The 21,168-nt window shown below is 56.1% G+C and overlaps 1 protein-coding gene across 1 annotated transcript in view; it reads right to left on the reverse strand.

Moving 5' to 3' along the window:
* Positions 1-10,030: 10,030 nt before the first annotated feature.
* ACOX3 (acyl-CoA oxidase 3, pristanoyl) overlaps positions 10,031-21,168 on the reverse strand; it is a 47,109-nt gene continuing 35,971 nt past the window's right edge. The window contains exons 9-13 of the mRNA XM_019626426.1: positions 20,714-20,829; positions 17,220-17,394; positions 15,897-15,964; positions 13,932-14,018; positions 10,031-10,770 (exon numbers count right to left, since the gene is read on the reverse strand). Coding sequence (XP_019481971.1) covers positions 10,651-10,770; positions 13,932-14,018; positions 15,897-15,964; positions 17,220-17,394; positions 20,714-20,829 — 566 coding nt within the window. The 3' untranslated portion in view covers positions 10,031-10,650. The remainder of the gene's footprint in view (positions 10,771-13,931; positions 14,019-15,896; positions 15,965-17,219; positions 17,395-20,713; positions 20,830-21,168) is intronic.

Genomic DNA, 21,168 nt, shown 5'->3' on the forward strand with positions numbered 1-21,168 from the left:
CCCCCACCCCCACCCCCACCCATGTGATGGTGTTTGGAGGTGATGAGGTCATGAGGGTGGAGGCCCCGTGAAGGGGGTTAGTGCCCTTAAAAAAGAGAAACAGGGTGACGCTGTACCTTCTATTTTGAGATTTAACCCTCTAGTGTAATTCGATTGAATGATGTAATTTAGCTTAGGAATTTTAAACAGTTTTTTCTTTACTTCGCTCCCCTCCTGCCTCAGCTTTAATGATTCTGTTTACTCAACTCTGTGTGCATAACACTTTCAATGACTCTGTTTACTTAAGACGGAAAGCCTGCCTCACTAATTTACAGGACAACTGGCCTTCACGATTTGTTTTCTCAGGATTGCAGGCTACCTCTTAAATCTGTTTACACGGACTTGAAGTCACAGCCTTCGGACACCTGCTTTGTCAACAACCACAGTTTCCTCTTCGAGCCTCTTCACCCAAGACCACCCTCCACCCCGGTTTCCCTTTCTCCTGCCCCTTCTCACGTGCCTGCAAAACCTTTTGGCGGTGTTAAGGGCAGGGAAGGAGGTCTTCGTAACAGGAGTCCGCTGCCTTCATTTTGGAATGAACCTGCTTTCCTTTCCACCAGCCTTGTCTCTCACTTGACGAGCGAGAAGCAGCCAGACCTTAACCCGGTAACAAGAAGACGCCATCTATGAACAGGCTCACCAGACAACGAACCGGCCAACCCCTTGATTCTGGATTCCCAGGCCCCAGAGCCGTGAGAAATGAGTTTCTGGTCTCTGTAAGCACCGCCCCCCCTCCACCCCCCAAGTCAGTGGTCTTCTGTTACAGCACCGGATGGACTGAGACAGCCGGCCAAACTGTCAACGGGCGTGAGGACAGGATGGTCATTATGAGACAGTTGAGATCACAGCACTTGTATTTCCCCTGCACCCTTGTTAGAAAGTCAATAGAGTGCCAGCTCCACCCAACAAGGGAGCAACTCCAGACTGGGAGAGACAGAGAATACCTGACTTGTCCAAAGGCCTGCAGGTTTAGACAACAGGCCGAGAGCTTGGCATTGGATTAGAAATAAGTGCATTGAAAAAAAAAACAGCTAAAATAACATAGCAATTGATAACTGTAGGGGGAAAAAGATAAGGCAGGAAAAGTAATCATAGCGTAGGACTTGGCTCTGCCTGCGAGTTTCATTTACAGGATCACATGGGTCTAACTCAAACCACACTCTGCATTTGATCGGGGGTGGGGGTTGAGGGTTGAGGGGGGAAGGAGGTGGCAGGGGTCCAGGGGGTGAGGGAAAACTGATGCCTCTCCTCCATAAGGGAAGTCAGCAGAGATTGACGAAGTTGAAAAAGCAAGAAACAGCAATACAAAAGTGTTATTTCGGAATACAGACATAAACACCAAAAGAATTAGTTTAAAAAAAAAAAAAAAAAAGGAAACGGTTGCCCCTGGGAAGAATAGTTGGAGTGGGTGGGGTGGAGAGGCAGGGGACTGCTGGTTTTTATAAGCAGCCTGGGGAATTCTTAACTCCTTGGATTACATGCACATGCAACTTTGATTTAAAAGAGAAGAAAAGTTTTGCTGTGAGCCTTGGGTATGGGAGAACTCAGGCTGTGGCTGGAGGGAGGTTCGCCCAGGAAGCGGACGGAGGCCCTGCAGTAGCCTGAGAAGTGGAGGGAGAGAGGGGGAGGATGAGAGGCCGTCTCGGAGACCACCAGGTAAGCGTGGTGTGCCTCACTTTGGGTGGCGTGCCTGCTTTCCCTTCGCAGCCTGGAGGCACTTGGCTGTGTGCCCTGAGATGGGGGTGGGGGTCACAGAAGCAGAGGCCATGCGGGGGTGGGACCACGGTCAAGGCCATTTTCTGCACCTTGGTCTCACCTCCCCCAAGATCCCAACTGGAGAACCTTGAAGGCCTGGGCTATGGGCCCAGGCCTGGGCGAGCCCCTGTGCCCGTGCCTGTCGTGAGCTGGCTTGGCCAGCACCGCCCCCAAACCCCCTCCCCCCGCCATATTGGGCCTTTGTCCCGCTTCCACCAACCACCAGATATAAAGCCAACACTGATTTTCTTTTTTCCCCATTTGAAATACATGGGAGTGAGGGCCAAGACTCATTTGTATTCCGAGAAAAATACATCCTTCTGACCCCTCTGCCCCTAGTAGGGAACAAACAACTCTCAATATGGGGGGTGGGTGCGGAATTATGCTCACAGGCCCAGCTGTCCTTAGGGCTTTGGGCTGGTTTCCTTCACAACACTGGCAAATTCAGCAATTCTGACAACAGCTGTGAACACTTTGCTTGCTCCCATGAGCCCCTGGCCAACACAAAGGGCTCAGTTTGCTCATTCCTGGAGCTGCCCAGGCCCCGGGTGCCCAGGTGCCCCAAGCAGTGACGTGGGTGGTGAGGGACTGCACAGGGGCTCCATGTGCAGGGTCCCGTGCTGGGCGTCTTACACGCTCAGGCTCAGATATGAGCCAGCTCTGAGGACTTCCTCTCGTCACCCTCAAAGTCAGACCTACCCCTGCCTGAGGAGTCTTCATGCCAGACACTGTCACCCGTCCTCCTAGCCACCTGCTCACACCGACAGCCATGCACAGGCTGTCACTCCATTCTCCCACGTACCACGTGCAATCCACCAGCAAGTCCCAAAGGCATCCCCCACCCCAACAGATCTAGAACCTTCTCACCACCCCTGCTGCTCCCTGGGGGAGTCTCCCCGGTGCCACGGCTTCTGCCCTGGCCGCCCTGGGCCTAGCTCTGCCCCAGCCTTTTGCCCACAGCTCTGACCTGTCTGGCACTGTGTATACTTCCTGGTTCATTGCTTCCCTGAGTCGATCTCTCCCCACTGGACGTCAGCACCATAGGGGCAGCGCTGTGCATGCCCTTCCTGGGGTGGGTCCCAGAGCAGGGCCCGAACTCAGCAAGCACATGCTGAGTGAGGGACTGCACGAGCGGATGCATATCTTGAAGGGCTACTGCTGGAAAAGGATCAGAGAGGGCAGTCACAGGGCAGGGGGCCCAGCCTGAGGGTATGTGACGGAGGGAAGCACGGAGCAGGGGGTGCTGACCTAGAGGCTCAGGAGGGCTCCCTGAAAGAGGTGTGGCTCATTGAGTTAGCCTGGCTGTGTACGCTCAGGGACAGTGACTCCCATTAGGGGCTCAGGAAGGACACCTCACCTCCCTGCTGATCGGAACGTAACTTTAAAGGAGCATCAACAGAGGGCCAGGGCCCTGGCCACTCATCCCTGCATCCCAGGAACTAGCAGGTACCCAATTCATTAAAGCCTTTGTCCAAGAACTACTAACTGGACACTTGTCACATATGTGCAAGGCTCTAGAGACCCACATGAGAACCACAGAGCTGTGGCCCAGCCACACCAGCAAGCAAGCACACCTGTGGGACAAAAGCCGACCACCTGGGTCACAGAGAGTGAGGGTTGATCTGGGAACAGCCTGCAGAAGAGCAGCTGCTAGAAGGGCAGTCAGGGGAACAGTGTTGCAGGCAGAGGGAACAGCCTGTGCAAAGGCTCTGAGCAGGAGGCCTCAGCTGCCCCTGTGTACTCAGAAGGGCCTGACAGGATGCTGGGAGGACAGTGCTTGGCCCTTCACACAGCATACTCAAGCCAGGGAGGGCCAGGGCTCTTTTAAACTGACATTTTCCAGTGCAGCTGTTTGTGTTGTTCACATATCCGGCAGCGGCCTGGCAAATGTGCTGCTGAAATCCTGCTTCGTGTTTTGGTTTTGGTTTGTGTTTTTCTTTTTAAGGAAAAACAGCTGCAAGGCCAAGAGAGGATGGATGTTTTGGAGAAACTGCTGATACTACAAGCCCGGCGTACAAACTCAGGGCCAGGCCCCAGGCAGTCCCATCCTGTAGGGCTGGCTGCGGCGATCCCATGCACAGGCTGGGCTGAGCTGAGCTGCCCACCCAGGGGTCCGCAGCAGGGTGACAGCCCCCCGTCAGGCCTCAGGCTAAGGTGCCTCCTCTGCCTTCCCTCATGTTTCTAGGACAACAGCACTCCTTGCAGGTCATTCAGTGTGTCTCCCGCTCTCTCTCAGGAGCCCAGCTCATGCCAGGTTCGTGCTATCCCCAGGGGTGGGGCCCATCCTCTGTGCCCCCAGATGCTCAGACTGCACCATCTTCCTCACTGTGACCCTTGGCAATGGTGACAGCAGCAGTAAGTTACCATTTACTGAATACATGACGTGAGCTGGGCCCGTTATCTCCTGGAGTCCTCCCAGGAGCCTGCCATGTGGGTGATGCTGTCCCATTACACAGATGGGGAAACTGAGATGCCACACGTTTGCATCACCTGCCTGAGCCCTGGTGTGGAGGCCAGGAGCTCTGACGCCAGCGTGAGAATTCCTTCCCTCCCAGGTATCTGGGTCCAGCTGGAGAAGGGAGAAGAGGCAACGGGACTCAGGAAAGGGTGCGGCTGGAATGGGCTTGCAGGCTGGGCTCTGACGTCAGAATAGCCTGGGTGGGGACTCACATGAGGACGGCAGCCCACCACCTTCCCCACCCCGAGCCCTGGTGCAGGATACCCGGGCTGCCACGTGGCTAGCTGTAGGTTAAAGCAGAGTGAGAAGAAAACAGAAGGTCTAGGGAGGGTCCAGTCTGAGGCCGGCTGAGGGCGAGGTGAGTGGCCCTGGGGTGACTGGAGTGCAGGGGGCAATGTGATATCTAGTGCCAGGCAGAGCAGGGGAGGGGGACACGGGGGAGGCCCATGGAGTCCGGTATGAGCGGCACGTGAAGGGCCCTGAATGCCAGCCTGAGGAGCTGCCACCTGACTTCCAGAACGCCAGGGACACGGGGAGGCCGCTCCCCCTGGCCCGGGTGTGATGGGTCCTGGGGTGTGGAAAGGAAGGGTTCCTGACAGAGGGAGCCCCAGAGCCTTGGCAGGACCAGGTACCAGAGCCCCGAGGGTGACACCTGGGGGGCTGGCTGGGGAGCCCAAGGACGCTCCCTTCCCTGGGGAGGAGGGAACGGATAAGCTACATTTTCAGGACCTGATCACAGCTATCTGGGCGGGTGAGACGGGAACCCAGGGCTCCTGGTGCCTGCTCAGCACTGTCTGTACCCACTCTGCCTCCAGACGCACGACGGGCAGCCCTTCTCTGTAGTCCTGGCCATTCGGGGGGACCGAGGGCCAGTCCCTACGAGGGGGCAGAGAATAAAACCTCCTTTCAGCCCAGCTCCTCTGAGAGGCAGCCTCAAGGAGAACCACCTGCCAGGAAACACAAATGTAAGTTAAAACCGCAGGGGTCTCTTTCCACCCATTAAATTAAAATGTTCTGAGAGAGCCAGTGCCCAGTGCCTGGGGTGGGGACGTGGGGGGTAAGCTGGCAGCCGGGCTCTGCTGCTGACTTTACAGCTGGGATAATGAGCTTGAAAAGCAAACTTGTATCAGCCATTAAGCAACCAGAAATTTTGCTTCTGGGAGTGTCTCCTAAAGAAATAATCCCAAATACATGGGAGAAAGGACACGTGCTCCATCCACACATACACACACACCCTAAGAGTCAGTGCTGAACAGGCCTGGAAGTCTGCTCGCCCACAATTTTTTTTTTTTAAGCTGAGCCATCTTGCCACCTGTTGGCAGCTCAGCGGCTGCTCAGCTTGGGCCGGGAATCGAACCGCTGTTGCTCAGAGCTCAAACTCTTGAGCGAGCTCTTAACCAACTGAACCACTCGGCCGGCCCCACAATTTTGTATATGGAGAAACTGAGGCCAGAGAGACCAGGAACACACCTCCAACCGCACAGTAAGGACTGGGCCCGGGGACCCGACATCCAGCGTCCTTCAGCCAACGTGAGGACTTCAATGACAAGCGTTCGAGGACAGACGCCAAAAACGGGGCAGTCAGGGCCGAGGCAGGATGAGGGTCACAGCCCAGACATAGTTGTCAAGACAGGGTGGTCTTTCTCAATAGCTACCACAAGGCATGTCAGCTCGGCACAGGCGGCTGCCAACACATGAGAGCAGGAAGTCTGCGCACAGAGTGTCTTCTGGACTCAGCTGCCTGGTGGCCGTGGGTCTGCCGTGTGGGTGCGACAGGTGGGCAGGTCGGAGGTGGGCATGGAGAAGCCCGCCCCTGATGGGAAAAGAGCACGTGCTGGCAGCCCGGATGCCACAGGAACGGGAGGCTCGCCAAGTGCTGGCAGAAACAGGTTTGTCCCTCCCGCCGGAGCCGTTCCAGGACCCTGCCGATTGCATCCATTTCCTCATCTGTGGCATCCCCGTGTCTCAGAACAGGTGTTGCCTTTCAGGCAGGCAGGTGGGGGAAGGCAGAGGGGCGTCCCAACAGTCAATCACTTTCTTAAAACCTTCCCAGAACCCTCTCCCAAACCTTCTGCTTACACTTCAGTGCCCAGACCCAGGAGGCCCGGGTGCTAGTTTGCAGCCGTAACAAGGAACCAGACCGAAATGTAGCCACTCCCAGTCCTGGAGACCGGAAGTCCAGGACCAAGGTGTGGGCAGGGCTGTTTCTCCTGAGGCCACTCTCCTTGGCACGTAGACAGTCACCCTGCCCTCTCCCTGCGTCCTCACATGGTCGTCCCACGTGCGCGTCTGTCTGATAAGCCACCAGTCACGTCGAACCGGGGCCTGCCCTAATGACCTCACTTTACCTTAATGACCGTATTAAAGGCCCATCTCCAAAAACAGCTGCATTCTGAGGTCCTGGGGGTGAGGACTTCAACATACGGACTTGGAGGGACACAACTCAGCCCATACACAGCCGTCCCAGCTGCAGGGGAGGCTGGGAGATGGCGCGTCCCAGTGCCCAGCACACAGTGGAGGCAGCTCCAGCCATGTGGTCTCACTGCGCCCAGGTCTGTGGTCTCACTGCGCATCAGCCCTTCTGCCTGGGGAGGATGTGAGACCCGAGGGGCCCGGCACAGAACCCATCTCTCTGAGTCCCAACTACTCTGTTCCCTCTCCTGCACCCCTGGCTCCTTCCTGGGCAGGCCCTGCCCGCGGGGCTGTGGACCTGGCAGGCCTGCCGAGGTGGCAGAGAAGGGGACCCAAGGCAGCGGTTGGTCTGGCACCCGACTGATGGGCCCGGCCTCCTTGTCACATGACCTGGGCTGAGCCTCTCTCACTGAAATTCGGGGCGTGAAGAGATCCAACAGGTCACTTAGCTGAGGGGCCTGGCGCCGGCTCAGCATACAGTCGATGCTCAGCAAGTCGGTGCTCAGACTCAAGCAGCCTGGCACCGGTACAGAGCGCAGGTGGCACCTGCGGTGGCTCACTGCCGCCTGGTGGGAGGCAGGGGGCTTGCCAAAGGAGCTTGCTGTCAGAGTTTGCCTGGAGGTCTCTCTTCCCAAGACGCTCACCCCGGGGCCTGAGTGTCCTCAGAAGCCCACTCCAGCACCTGCCCCCCGAGTTGAGCCTGACTCAAGGTCAAGCTGATAACCTGGACACCATGACCTCACAACGCCCAGATCTCGGTGGTAAAGGGTGTAGAGACCCACATCCGAAAGGGCAGCCGCCATGGGTGGGCTGCAGGGACGTTGCTCCAGCCTGGCTGCGGGGAGACAGCCGAGCAAACACAGACCAGACACCCATCCGATGCCAACAGCTGGGCAGAACGCCACCCCCTCCCGTCCCCACAAAGGGCTCTGTGTCCCCCTGGCTGGGCCTGTGTCACAGCTTTCTGAGTGAAGTGTTGTCGCAGCTGCCCATGGGCCAGCCAGGCAGGGGTAAGGTACTCTGGGATGGGGGTAGGGGCATCGGGGTGGGGGCGGGCACCGTCCACAGGGCTGCTGTCATCTTATCAGCATCGTTGTGACTGTGGCTGCGGACGGGAAGCTGAGGAGGGGCGGAGAGGTGAGGGTTCTGCAGAGGTGCAGCCAGCCCGCAGGCCTCCCGCCCCTCCAGTGCCCTCTCTGGGGGAAGGGCACCTTCCTGGACCAGCCTGTCCTCCCTGGGGATCTAACTGCCTGGTTCTAAACCTGGGTCCTCGTGCCTCCCAGCGGTTCACCTGCTAGCAGGTGGATGAGCACAGCCTGAAAGCCACCAACCGGACGGCCACGCGTCCTGGTCAGGCGTGTACATCCCAAGGTCCTCCTGCTTGTATTCCACAACAGTCACTAGCGCAATCTTGAACCTCCTGCCAGCCCCAAACACTAGACAGGACCACCAACCGCACTTGTCCTGAGGCCCTGATGTGTCCTGGTTTCCATGGACTTGACTCAGTCTCAGAAACACAGCTGGAAAGGCCTGAGGGTGGAGAGGGTGGAGGGAAGGAAACTTCTGGAAAGAGCTCACAGCAGAACACCCAGACAGGACACAAGGCGGCAAGCCTTCTCGCCCACACCTCAGGACTTGTGCCCGCTTTGGCACACAGCGGTCCTGTACCACAGCCTGTGGGAGCCCCTCTGTGAGGGGCTGGGGAGGCTCTTTGGGCTGCAGGCTGGTCACGTGAGCCCTCCCAACACCAGTATCCTCATCTGGAAAATGGGGGTGACCCCTACCTCTCAAATCAGATGATACTTTTCAAAAAGCCTGTCGGTTGCAAATTGCCTGCAGTTTCTGTCCAGCGCGCTTTGGAGCCACTGAACAGGGGTTTGCATCCCAGCTCCTGACCCAAGGTCGATAGAAAAGGCCAAACACGAAAACCCAGAGATGCCCAGATGAGGCTCAGTCACTCGTTAATCGAGGGTGTGATGAGGCGGGAGGGGCCCCCGAGACACCAGTGTCAGGAGTGTCATTAGACTCACGAGCCAGCTCGTCACTGAGAAAAGCCATGGGGTCTGGGTAAAGCAGCCCGGCCCACAGCACCCTTCCCCTGAAAGGGGACACCTGGTAGAAATAGGTGTGGCCCAGCTGAGGCCCATATACTCTCTTGGGTTGGGATGCAGGCAGGGTGGCTGGGCCTTGGGGACCCCTGAGGGGGCCTCCACGAGGCACGGACCCTCCTGGCATCAGGGGGCTCCTCTGATTTATTATTTGGATTTGAGCTCAGAACCAACCCGTCTAAACTGCTAAGGGTCTGGAATATTGTCTGTTGTTCCCATCTTTCTAAAAGCAGGCACAGAGGAATGTAATGGACAAAACAGCCCTCAAAAACATGGAGGGTTTATTTAAAACCAAGGAAACCACCCAACCAGAGATATATTAAATTCAGGTGGATTACTCCCTAGTTAAAACTGTAACACTGATACTAGCAACTACCTGCCGTGTTCCCCGCCCTGAGGGTGCACTGGGGCCCGAGAACGTCAGGGGGTCCGTGCAGGGGTTCGGGTCAGGCCTGAGAGCCCGGTCCAGCTCTGCCGCTTCCTGGCCGTCTGGCCCACGGCAGTCAGGTTTCTCAGGTATGAAACAGGCATGACAATGCGACTCGCCTCACACAGTTGTCTGAGGGTCCAGTGAGATGGGCAGAAAGTTGCAGCTAGTGCTCATCAAAAGTAGCACCTATACCCACGCTGATGCCCCTGGCAGCTCTGTGTGTGTGGGGGTGGGGGGTGGGGGGGGTATGTGTGCACACCCCTTTCTAGGCAGGAAAACGAGGCTTGAGACGTCAAGCAGCAGCCCCTTCGTTTCCAGAGCTGGAAATTCGGTCTTTAAAGACAGATTCTTACCCTTCATGTGCTCAGAGGTTCTCTGGGCTCCTTTGAAAAATAAGAACCAGTCATCATTTATTCTGTGCCCTGTGTGCAGCCGGGTCACATCACCTGCAGGGCTCCAAGGGGACCAAGGTAGGGAGGACACTGGGGCCCCTGATGACAATACCCTGTGGCCTCCTGGACTGATCACAGACCAAGGAGCGTAACCCAATGGCTGAAGGGACCCAGGCGGGGCTGAGAGTGACACCAAACCACCAGCCTGCAGTCCTGATCCTGGAAATCCGAGTGACATGGCTGGAGGCATTCACCAACCTCCTCAATCTGGTCTCACCAATCGGATGGGCACTCACAGCCCTGGGCTGTGCAGAGGGCACGTGCACACATGGAAGGGTTGACTGAGACGCGCTGTGGGGCTGAGGGGCACTGGGGATTGTGACCGACTATAGGAACAAACCGATTCAATAACATGTACACACCTGGAGGCCAGGACTGTAAACTGACCATTCAAATTATTATACATTTTTTTTCTTTGGAAACATTTCCTTGATGGAAACTTCTAGTTCCGCACGAGACAGCAAGAAAACGGATTTTTGTCTCCTTAAAAATCTTAAACGATGCCATTCAGAGGGTCTACAGTGCAGATGAGCGAGGTTATTTAATTACAGGGTAAAGGCAAGTAGTTAACAAAGCATCAGGCTGGCAGAGCTCTGTAAAAACCTCAGACGAATGCAAATTATCAGCTCACCAAAAACCCCTTATTATGACAGTCCGGCTTTCTATTCTGTAGAGGAAAACGAGGTGTGAAAAGTTCTAATTATCCAAAGTCGACAGTCCATCGGGGAGACGTGCTTATATAGGTTTTCTGTTCACACAGCAAATCACAAAGCACCTGAATTAGCCCTGCACTTGGGGGTGACCCCTCTGGGGGGACTCGGGAGGGCCCCGCCAGGACAGGCCAGTGCCACCTGGGGCGCACAGGACGGCCAGCCAGTTAAGTGCAGAGGTGCATGTTCAGGAGGCCAGCAATTTCCAGAATCTTCGAGAACTGGAATTGAGGTGAATGTTTTCTCATTGGCTTAGTGAGACCCAGCTGAACGCATCCTGGAGGGACTACAGCTTCGATCTCAAACCTCCTATGACGGGCTTGTTGACGGAAAATTCCGGCCACCACGACGCCCTCTCCAGCACTTTGCTTTCCTGAAGAATGGTGGTCCAGATGTTTTTATAGAGCTGTAAAAAAATACACACATCAATTAAAAAAAAAAAAGGTTCCTTAGATGGCCAAATGTGAGAATGCAACTCCCCTTATAAGCTTTTGTTAAAAACCTGGGAAATTCTCTCCTGTCACTTTTTAGAAAAATTTTAAGATGACTTTAATTTATATATGCGTAAACCTTTTTTCCCCCAGCAGAAAACAATCGGGAATATGCAATTATAAAATATCCATAAAGTACGTTTTGGAGAACTTCCCACTCGTCCTTTGGAACTTCTCGTCGAGGGCGGACATTGCGCCCTAACCAAGTGCGGCCACGATGGCGTTCAGCAAGCCTGTTTTTCTTTTTGCACTAAAGTCTGTCCCTGGGCACCCACACGGCTGCTGGCTGGCACGGTGGAGGTGCAGCCGGGCAGCAGGATGACAGCATCAGGCTGGCCTTGCTGTGTGGGCCCCGGGTCCCCTGGGCCACCAGGCCTGGCATACACTGTCGCCAGTTGCCTGCCCCACTGGGCCCACTCACCGTCTCCTCCAGGGAGGCCAGCCGAGTCACCTCATTGGACAGCACTGGTCATCTGAGAGGACAGTCATGAGACTCACGTACAACTGATGGCTGAACCCTCACCCACTCCCAGCACAGTTAGTGCCCAGGCCATGAGCCCGGGGGCCAGACGAGCCACCTACTGTCCACAGGGACAGGAAGAGGCCTATTTTGTGCCTGGCTGATGTGGACCAAGTTCACTCTGAGAAGCCCCTCCCCCTGCACCTGCTGAGTGCACTCAGTGATGGCCGCTCCGACTCGCTGCTCTTCTCGGCTCACAGAGAGACAAGACTCGAGGTTTTCCTCCATTGGTCATAAATCCGAGGTCATACTTTACAATTTGCAGCAGTATGCTTCATTCAGTGATTGTCTTGAATCATCTACAGCTGTGTTTGTTCATTTAAAATGAATTTCTTACTGGGCTGGCCGAGTGGCACATTGATTAAGAATTGGCTTGGGACACCAGCTCTGAGCAGCAGGGCCCCAGTTCGCATCCCACATGGGGGCCAGTGACACTGTGCCCTCTACAGCTACGATGGTGAACAACAGCTCAGCCTGGAGCTGGGCTGCCGTGAGTTGCTGGTGACTACATAGACTGCAGCCCCTGCTGCAGTGGGTTGCCATGGGCTACCGTGATTGGCCGGCAGCCGGCATAAGCCACCGTGAGCGGCCGTCCAATGGATGGCAAGCGACTGCCTCACCCGGGAAGAGCGCAATGATGATACCAACATGGGCCAGTGAAGCGACATCCTCCACAACTAGACTGAAGAACAAAAGGACAGCAATTTGCCTGTTCCCCTTCCCTGATTCCACAACGCTGTTCCCCTCCCCCAATTCCTCAATAAAATCTTTTTAAAAAAAAAGAATTTCTTACTAAGTAGCACCTGGTTAAAGCATCAGTTCTTAAAACTGGGAAAAATGCGAATGGTATAAACCGTCCCATTGGGCGAGGCTGTGCTGGCTCTGGTTTCAGATGGGGCCCCCATCATGGGGACGGCCCTCCTCTACTCCTCGGTCACTCCCCCACCCCAAAACCAAGCTGCCCTCTGCAAAGCAGGCACAGGCTCCAGGGACCAGCCGCTCTGGGCCCTTCTGTACGGACGAACACTCCTGTGTGCTCAGGGGTCCCCATGGGATGCCACTTCCAGACCCTCTCTGACGGGCACCACTGTGCTGCCCCCTCCTCAAATGCCCACCCACCTGGTGCCTGCTAACCCGCCCCTCTGTGACCTTAGCTCAGCCTCCTCTGCAGCGCTGGCCACACCGGGGAGCGGGGTCTCTCTCCTATCTTCTCTCCAGACAGAGCTCTACCCGGGTCCTGGCTCTGCCGCTTCCTGGTGGGGCGAACTCCTGGCCTGTGTGGGTGTCAGGTTTTCACCAGTGGGGAATAAAACTGCCCCGATTCAAGGGGCCTCTTCTGTCCTGCCCACCCCAGCACCCGGTACCTCAGGTACCCCAAGGGTGGCCTGGGCTGGGCAGAGGCCAGGGGTAAGGCTGTTATGACACCCATGTCAGTGTCCCCGGAAACAGATGGAGGGCTCCTGTCGCCTTATGCTCACTGTCCATTCAAACAGAGCCAGAGCTGGCAGCAGGTGCCTCAGCAGAGAGAACATGGCCTTGGGGTCAGGGGTCGAGTGGGGGTAAATCCTGTTCCACGGCTGACAGCTGTGAGATCTCAGGCAAGTGACTTCAACATTTTGAAAAGCCACGTCCCCCTGGCAACATGGGGACAACGCCTGTAGGTAGCGCTGTGCTGGGAGGCGCTGAACAGACTCACGAGTGTCACCCGACACTGGCGTCGCCATGTGGCAGGGGAGCTGTGCAGGGACGGATGTGGGCTCAGTAGGAGTGCTGTGAGGGTCGCAGAGAACAGAGTGGGCACCAGCCTGGGGCCTCCGGCAAAGGCCAGAGGCGGCCTCTCTGAGAGGCAGCATTTTGCTTAGAACCAAATGAATGGAAGGGCTCTAGGCGGTGGGAACAGAAGGTGCAAAGGTCCTGTGGTGGGCACAAGCCCAGCACAACACAAGAACTGAAAGCACCGTGAAGCTGCAGCCAGAAGGCAGGAGGCGCACCAGGTCGTCCATTGACCCTGGAGAGCCAGGCAGAGGCCATGTGGGCAGGGGGCGCAGCAAGAGACCTGGGGGCAACTTCAGGTACAGGGGGCGTTGGTGGAGGGCTGACAGAGGAGTGACCAGATCTGCTTTGTAAGAAATCATTCGGTGGGGAGGGGAGGTCAGAGAGTCCCGCGGGGGCCGCCAGGGGTGCCGGTGCGGGGGGTGAGTGGCCGGGAAGGGCCACGGGGGAGTGTGACGGGAGGGGCACGGAAGCTGCAGGGCCCGGGGCTCCACTCAGGCCCGTGCTGCCCTTGGCATCACAACCCTGCGGGGTTCCAGTTACCACCCCATCTCTCAGAGCACGGCTCTGGAGGATGGCGAACTCGCCCATGACCACCCCAACTTATCCTGGCCACTCCCTGCACAGCTGCCCAAGCGTGACAACCTCCCAGCAAGCACCAGGAGACGCCTGGGGCAAGTCATCATCTCAGGCTCTGCAGTAACTACCATCGGCCCCCAGCGCGGCCCGGCTGGCACTCGGACACCCGGCCTCCCCACCGGGCGCAGGGAGGGGGCCCTTTACCTCGCCATCGGCTTTGCCAATCGGTGAGTCCATAACAAAGTCAGGGGGGGCGATCACGTCCACCAGGGCAACTGCATCATCTTTCAGCTGTTGGAAAACAAAGTACGTTCACTTGGCAACGCCCAGACATCTCCATGGCGACCACAGAGGAACAGAGCCCCAGAGTTTGTTGCTTGGCCCACTGGCAACAGTAACACTGGCGCACGGCTGGGCTCCCCGTGCGCATTATCTTCTCATTGGCTCATTAGAGTCCCTTGGGGTGCCTCTGAATATTTTCACCATGCTGCTATTCACTCAGCACTTCCAACATTTTATTTTTTTCAACAAAAAAATTTGTTTTTTTTCCGACAAGGTAGGGGACTGCTCATAAAAGTGACGACTCTGCAACTCATTCACTGGCAACAGTCTTCAGAGATTTGTCTCTGAACCCTGGGCCGTGGCTGTTCCAACACAGGAAGACATGTGCAGAACATGTAAGGGAGAAAGCATTTAGAAGCGCCTGGAAAAGTCCTCACAGGAGCGCCCTTAGCTTCGCAGCAGCTTTATCACTCTCCCATCCCGTTAGACAAAATATTCTTCAATATGGAATTTATACGAGGAGACTCGCAAGAATTTTCTTAAAATGCAAAACAAAAAAATTATTTTCTACAATAATTGTGAGAGGCCACGGCCATGCTGAACAGAACTCTGGGATGGGGGAGACCTTAACGATGCAGATTGAGAGGTATCGGTAAGCACAGAGCACAAAACCCCCAACAAAAAGAAGTACAGCCCCTGCCTGCAGTCGCAGGTGAACTAGCCAGCCCCACTCCAGCTGGACACCAGCAGAGCAAGGCCCTTGTCTGGACGGGTGGTCGGCAAACCTTTAACCTAAGGGGCCGACGAGAAATAGTCAGCTTTTGGGTCTGGGGTCTCCGCCTTGCTGCTCGCCTGGGCCTGGGCAGCCACATCCGGCCGGTGCACAGTGAATGGTCGGACTGGGCGGGGTTTGCCACCATGGACTACAGGATGGAGCTGGCACCCCCACCTGGCTGACCCCAGGGAGAATGCGGGTGGAGCCGGGCGTGAGCTGCATTCGGCTTAGCCACTGGCCCTGGACCACAGTGAGAAAAACGTCTTCCTGTCACTGCTTTACTGTGGGAAAAGTAACTGTGGCCGCACCTGTGCACTACAGATGGAGACACACCTTACAACACAGGGAGACAGTGATGGGTGCTTCCAAAACGAATCCGGAGAGGCTTAAAACCAATCAGAGATGTTACCTGGAGCTCATCAGCTCTGACAGTGCTGACGGGAGAAATGAAATGGCATGTCCCTGTCACTCGGGGCACTTGCTGGCATGCTGGTAGGGCTCTGACTCACTTCCTACCCTCAAAGTAGAGTCACGACGCGGCTACGTGCAACATCACTGCCCAGGACACTGGCCATGGCATGTGGGGCTCTTACATTTTAAGTTAATTTAAATGAAAGGAAGTTACAATCTTCAGCCACACTGGCCACAGCTCCACTGCCAGCAAACCCCCCAGTCAGCGGTGACCACGTGGGACAGCACAGCTCCAGGACACGTCCATCCCTGTGGGATGTTCTACTGGAGACAGCGCCACCAGAACATCGAGTGGGGATTAGGGCTATTGGAGTTTTCTGGGTGACAAAGGTCAAAGAATACAATAAAAAAGGTGAAATATGAAATGAATTTAAATTGGAGGTAGAAATGTGCGAGAAAAGGATCATCGATGTAGTTGTGGAAAGTGTGAAAACTGGAGTGAGCCAAGTGTGTACAGATTCTTAAGGCATTCCCTCAGAGTTACTCTTTTCCTGAAACTTCTGGCACAGGCATGTTTTCTTGTGACGTTCCTGTTTTGCTAAACCTTGCGTGCATGGCAGAGGGGAGGCAGAGGTGAGAGGCACTAACATACAGGGTTACAGGTTGAGTCATACGAAAATGCAAAGCTGGTGACCACTCACCTGGGAACACAGGGCCAGGATGGCGCTCTCTACTATTTTACCTGCTTGCTCACCAGTAAAGTAGCCACCTGTAAGCACAGCATTGGTTACCCTGGTATCTGGTGCCCCAAGTCCAAAATCACCCACAAATAGCAATCATTCTGAAATAGCTTTCCAAATTAGCCCATTTTGTGTGAAAATGTGTCACTGTCGCCCGCTCCCCCCCCCCACCGCCCCAGCCTAGCTGAGCTGCGACCCCTTTGCCAGAATGCAGTGGCCAGGCGGGGAATCTGATGTCCCTGTCCCACGGGTTCACTGCACATGTTCAAGGAGCTCAGGGCCAGGAGCTGGGGCTGCAGGAGCAGAGGGCCCGCCGTGAGGCAGGCAGAGCCCGCGGCATCCCGGAGACAGGGGTCTGCGTGGAGCTCACTCAGGGCAGAGGGGCTCAGGAGGCAGGCGGGGCCCGGGCTGGCGGGTGGGTTCTTCTGAAGGAGAAACTGGATTCTAGGAGACTGAAGCCCGGATGGCGGCTTGGGAATGCCTGGGGTGACTGCAGGGAGAGCGCGGGGCTGGGGGCACGAAGGGCCGTCTGGAGCCACCGGGGAACGGGGTGCAAGGCCCATGTCCTCAGCCGCGCCTCCCACCCTGCAGCGGGCTCTGCTGCGGCGTCTAACAGGCCCTGTGCGTTTGAAAATTCATTTGCTGTAGAACCTGCTTTTGTTTCATTTTTTTCTGTAAAAAACTACTTCTGATCACTTGGAGCTGTCCTCTCTCAGGCGTGGTCTCCTGCCCCTGCACCCAGCGGCGCCCTCTGCCTTCCTGTGCTAACTGTGCACTCTCACTGCCTCCGCGGGGCAACACCAGCTCGAAGGGGGACAACATGGGTTCTTGGCAAGGGGGAGGGGCAAAAACAGACTGCTCCTAAGGCCCAGGTAAACATATGGGATGTAGCATTAACATCTCATGGGGGCAAACAGGAAAAAAAGCCTAGAAAGACTCCTTAGGGGGATGGTCATGGAAAGAGGCTGAGGAACTCAGGCTAACCCTCTTCTTCGAGGAATCAGCCCAGGTGTCACCTCCTCCAGGAAGCCCTCCTGGTCCCCAGTCTGGGCATTCCTGGGGGTGCCTCCCCGGCAGCCTGGGCTCCTATCTGTCTGTGCCCTATGGGTGCCCTCTTGATGCTGCTGTGCCCCCCTGCTTTCTTATTACGGCATCAGGGTTATCAGTCCACAGGCTCGCTCAGCACGGGACGAGTGATGGAGAAGTCACATGGGAGTCACGCCACACGGGGGCAGCACAGTCTCCCAGACAGGGCAGGGGTCGGTGCGCCGGCAGGTGCCTCACCTTGGTAGAGCAGGGCCGTGTGCTGGCTCAGGGACCACAGGCCGTAGAGAGCACTGAGCCGCTGGAGCACGGCCCGCAGAGGGGGCGGCACGCTGGGCTGGTGCGTGTGCTCGTGGAATCTCCGCACCACCGTGAGCTCCAGGAACGCCAGGGCCAAGGAGCGGCAGTAGTACACCTGAAAACAAAGGACACAGCCACCCCCGGTGAGCGGCAGCGGGGACTTCTCAGTCGAGGGAGCTAAGGGTCGGATGTCACTTTACAGCAGTAAACCTTGGAGCTGATGTTTGAAGAGCATGCACTCAAAGTGAGAGCCCGCTAGTCCGACGCTCAACTCGGGATAGGGTGCAGCCCGTGCCCACAGCGTTGGGACCAACCTTCCTCCACACTGGTCCCTACACCAGGCTCCCCTCTCTCATGAACCCCCACCCCCAATAAGCCCCCTGCCCCAGGGGAGGATGCAATGAGTCCATTTGGAGCCAGGCCTTAATTTCGGCTGCACCCTCATTCCTGAGGACATTTGAATTTTAACAAGTAATGGATACTTGAGGCAAAAAACAAATTCCAAATTGTCCAGCTTTAGACATCAGCCGTGCAGTACAGGGACAAGCGCTGGGCCCTGGGGTCAGCAGGCTTGGGTTCAAGGTTGGCCCCAGGGCAGGAGAGCCGGCTGACGTGGGGCATTTCTCTTGGCCTCAATCTCTTTATCCATCAAAGAAGACAGCGTGAAATGACACATTTTGGACGAAAACATCCTCGTCTGCCTTCTGAGGCACAGATGTCCTGTAGGGAGTCCCCAGGAACTCGGGACAGGGGTTGGCTCCAGGGTGGTGAGACCAGAAGGCGGGAAGGCACCACTGCCTCTCTTTTTATATTTCTCACTTTGAACATGTGATGTTGTTACCCAGCCAAAAAAGTGCGATAAACCCGAATATATAAATATATATATTTTTAAAGATTTTACTGGGGAATTGGGGAAGGGGAATAGACAAGTTGCTGTCCTTTAGTTCTCCAGTCTAGTTGTGGAGGATGTCACCTCATTGGCCCATGTTGGTATTGTGATCACTGCGCTCTTCCCAGGTGAGGCAGTCACTCGCAGGCCATTGGACGGCCACTCATGGTGGCTCACACTGGCTACTGGCCACTCATGGTAGCTCACGGCAGCCCACTGCTGCCCCACTGCAGCCTACACCATTGCCGGCGGCTCACGTCTGCCCAGCTCCAGGTCGAGCTGTTGTTCACCGTCTTAGCTGTAGAGGGCAGTGTCACTGGCCCTCATGTGGGATCCGAACCGGGACCCTGCTACTCAGAGCTGCCCAAGCCAGCTCTTAAGCAACATGCCACTCGGCCAGCCCACCTATATGTTTTTAAAGAACCTACTGTGAGCATCTGGCTTGCCTAGATAAACAGTAAGTGACAGTTGTTACTGGCAGGAATAAACAGAGAAAAGTTAATGAACTTCCCGGCTGAGTCAAAGAGGGAGCATGTTTTATATTTTAACTAAAGCGGTAAGTTTCCCCCAAAAGATAGCAGTTCCCACTCTCCACTGACAGCACATAGAGTGGCTGCTGTCCACTGGACACCGTCCTTCAACCTGCATGTCCCTGGTGCTGGCTCACGGTCAGCAGCCACGCGTGGCTGCCCCCTCGGGCCAGGCTGGTTTCGGGCCAGGCTGCCCCTTGATCCACAGGAATGCTTTCCTGGCTGGGATGCTGTCGGTTGTGTTACATGCGTCCCCTGTGTGCAGTCTGTCTTCTGACTTTGTTTATAGCATCATTTGCTGTTCATAATCGGTGACTGTCTGTGCAGTCAGAGCTGACAGTTTTCGTTTACGGCTTGAGTTTCCTGTCTTAGGAAAGCTCGTCGCATGCCCGGGTTACACAAACATTCTCTGAAGCGTGCTTCTCACGCACCACTGCTGCTCCGAGCACCGTATGGGAAGGTGCTATCTCTCTTAGGACCTTGAACATCCAACCCAGGGCTCTGAGCGCTCTCAGCTGTCAGAAATGACCCAGGTGGGGACAACACAGACCCCTCTCGGGTCGTTACCTTCTCTTCCAGGCCTCACAGCCACTTTCCTGCCCATAGTCACGGCCACTCCATGGGGCTGTACCTCAGCTTGCGGTGCCGGTCAGCTCTGAGGCTCTCCCCAGGGACACTCGCTGGCCCTTCCATCCTCTGCCACGGGACTCTCTAGAATGTCATTATGGAGTCCTCGAATGAGGTTCTAAAGGTGAGCTACTTCTCAAACAGCTGAGCCACCGGCTCGGGTTCCATCATCAGAGTGCACGTGCCAGGTGCCGCACGGCCAGCTGGCGTGGGATGACAGCTGGGACGGGATTGACAGCAGCCTCGGGGCACCTCTCCAGGATTTGGATGTGGGGGGATAGGCTCCCTTTGTGCCCTCCATTCCTTTGGGGTCTTGGCTTGTAATTTGGGGGTGGGTCTCCATTTCCATTTCAAGAATGACCATCTGACACACAGAGAAAAGGAGTGACAGGGGACAAGCAAATCCACAGCCATCAGTGTCCGAATGACCAAGCCCATTCCAGAAGGATCATGTTCACACCTCTGGTTTTGGTCTCTGAACTGATTCTGACCATCACTACATTCATTTCTTTTAAGCCACAGGTTTGATTTTGGTTTAGTGACCCTCGGCCAGAGCCTTTCCAATCAAGACTCCATCCTTGGTCCTCACCTCCCACCCAAGGCAGGTGTGTCCAGCAGGTCTCTAGAGACACCACCAGCTTTGCGTCCCCTTGAAGCCTGAAGGCTGCCCCTCGAAGCACAGAGAGGGGCCAGCCTTCGGAGCAGACGGACAGAAGCGGATGCCGAGTTCTCAGAAGACACAGCCTCGTTAAGCAACACCAACGAGAAGGGACAACACCGTTTTGAGGAGCTTCTCTCCGTGGCCTCCCAAACGACACCCATCACTGCAGATACAGGACGCACGGACCACCACAGACCAGACCCTGGCATCACAGGCTGTTTCAGAGCACTGCTTCTGCACAGGGGGTTGCCGGGACACCAGACAGCCCTGTCCTGTGTGAGAGCCAAAGCCACCCGTGGACCATTCCCACCAAGTCTCCCTGGGGAGGGTGATAGACTTTGGAAAACCAAAGGCAGAGCTCCAGCGTGACCTCATGTGTCACGGGGCCAAGGCTCTGTCAGCCGATCAGTGGGGACCGGCTGGTGTCCCAGCCCCACCATGTGTCTAAGGCTCCTGCAACCCAGTGTCCCACCTCCAGCAACCCCAGCTCTGGCTGACGGGCTGAATCCTGCAGCACTTGACGATGCCCACACTCTCTCCCACAAGCCAGCCAGGGAGGTGCCACCATCCCCACAGCAAACCAGGGTGCAGCGGTCAGACGATAGCCCGAGGTCCCAGGGGCTGGAGGGCTGGGCCCACTTCCCCTGGACATTCAGCGTACCTGGGACCCGACAGCACAGGAATTAGGAGCGAATAATAAATAAAGCCATTTTTAAAGCAAACATACCTGACAGTTGTTTCTTGCTGTAAAGTCATCGCTCCCTGATCTCTTCTCTTGGTTTAGTTTTTGGTAACTCTCTCGGAGCAGGTAACAAACCAACCACTCGTATGCTGCCAGGGGGACTTTGAAACAAGAAACAGAGGGAAAGTGACAATAGAGAATCTAAGTGTCAAGTGCTCACCTACCATGCAGACGGCATTGCGAGCACCTCTGTATACTGACGTGTGTGAGGTGTGTCCAGTCTACAGACAGGGACACTGAGGCACAGGGAGGGGTGTGCCCAAGGGCCCCTGCCAGGCAGTGGCCGGGCTGGGACAGGCACAGGTGAGGTGTTTCCTGGCTCTGCCCTGAGGCTGTCCAAGTTCCACACTATTCTAGCAACCATGGAGGCAGCAGGGTCACAGGGCCTCACTCGTGATGGCCACACTCTGGCTGGTACTGATGTGCTTGGTCTGATGGGA

The sequence above is a fragment of the Hipposideros armiger genome, unplaced genomic scaffold, assembly GCF_001890085.2.
Source record: "Hipposideros armiger isolate ML-2016 unplaced genomic scaffold, ASM189008v1 scaffold_677, whole genome shotgun sequence".
Classification (NCBI taxonomy): Eukaryota; Metazoa; Chordata; class Mammalia; order Chiroptera; family Hipposideridae; genus Hipposideros; species Hipposideros armiger.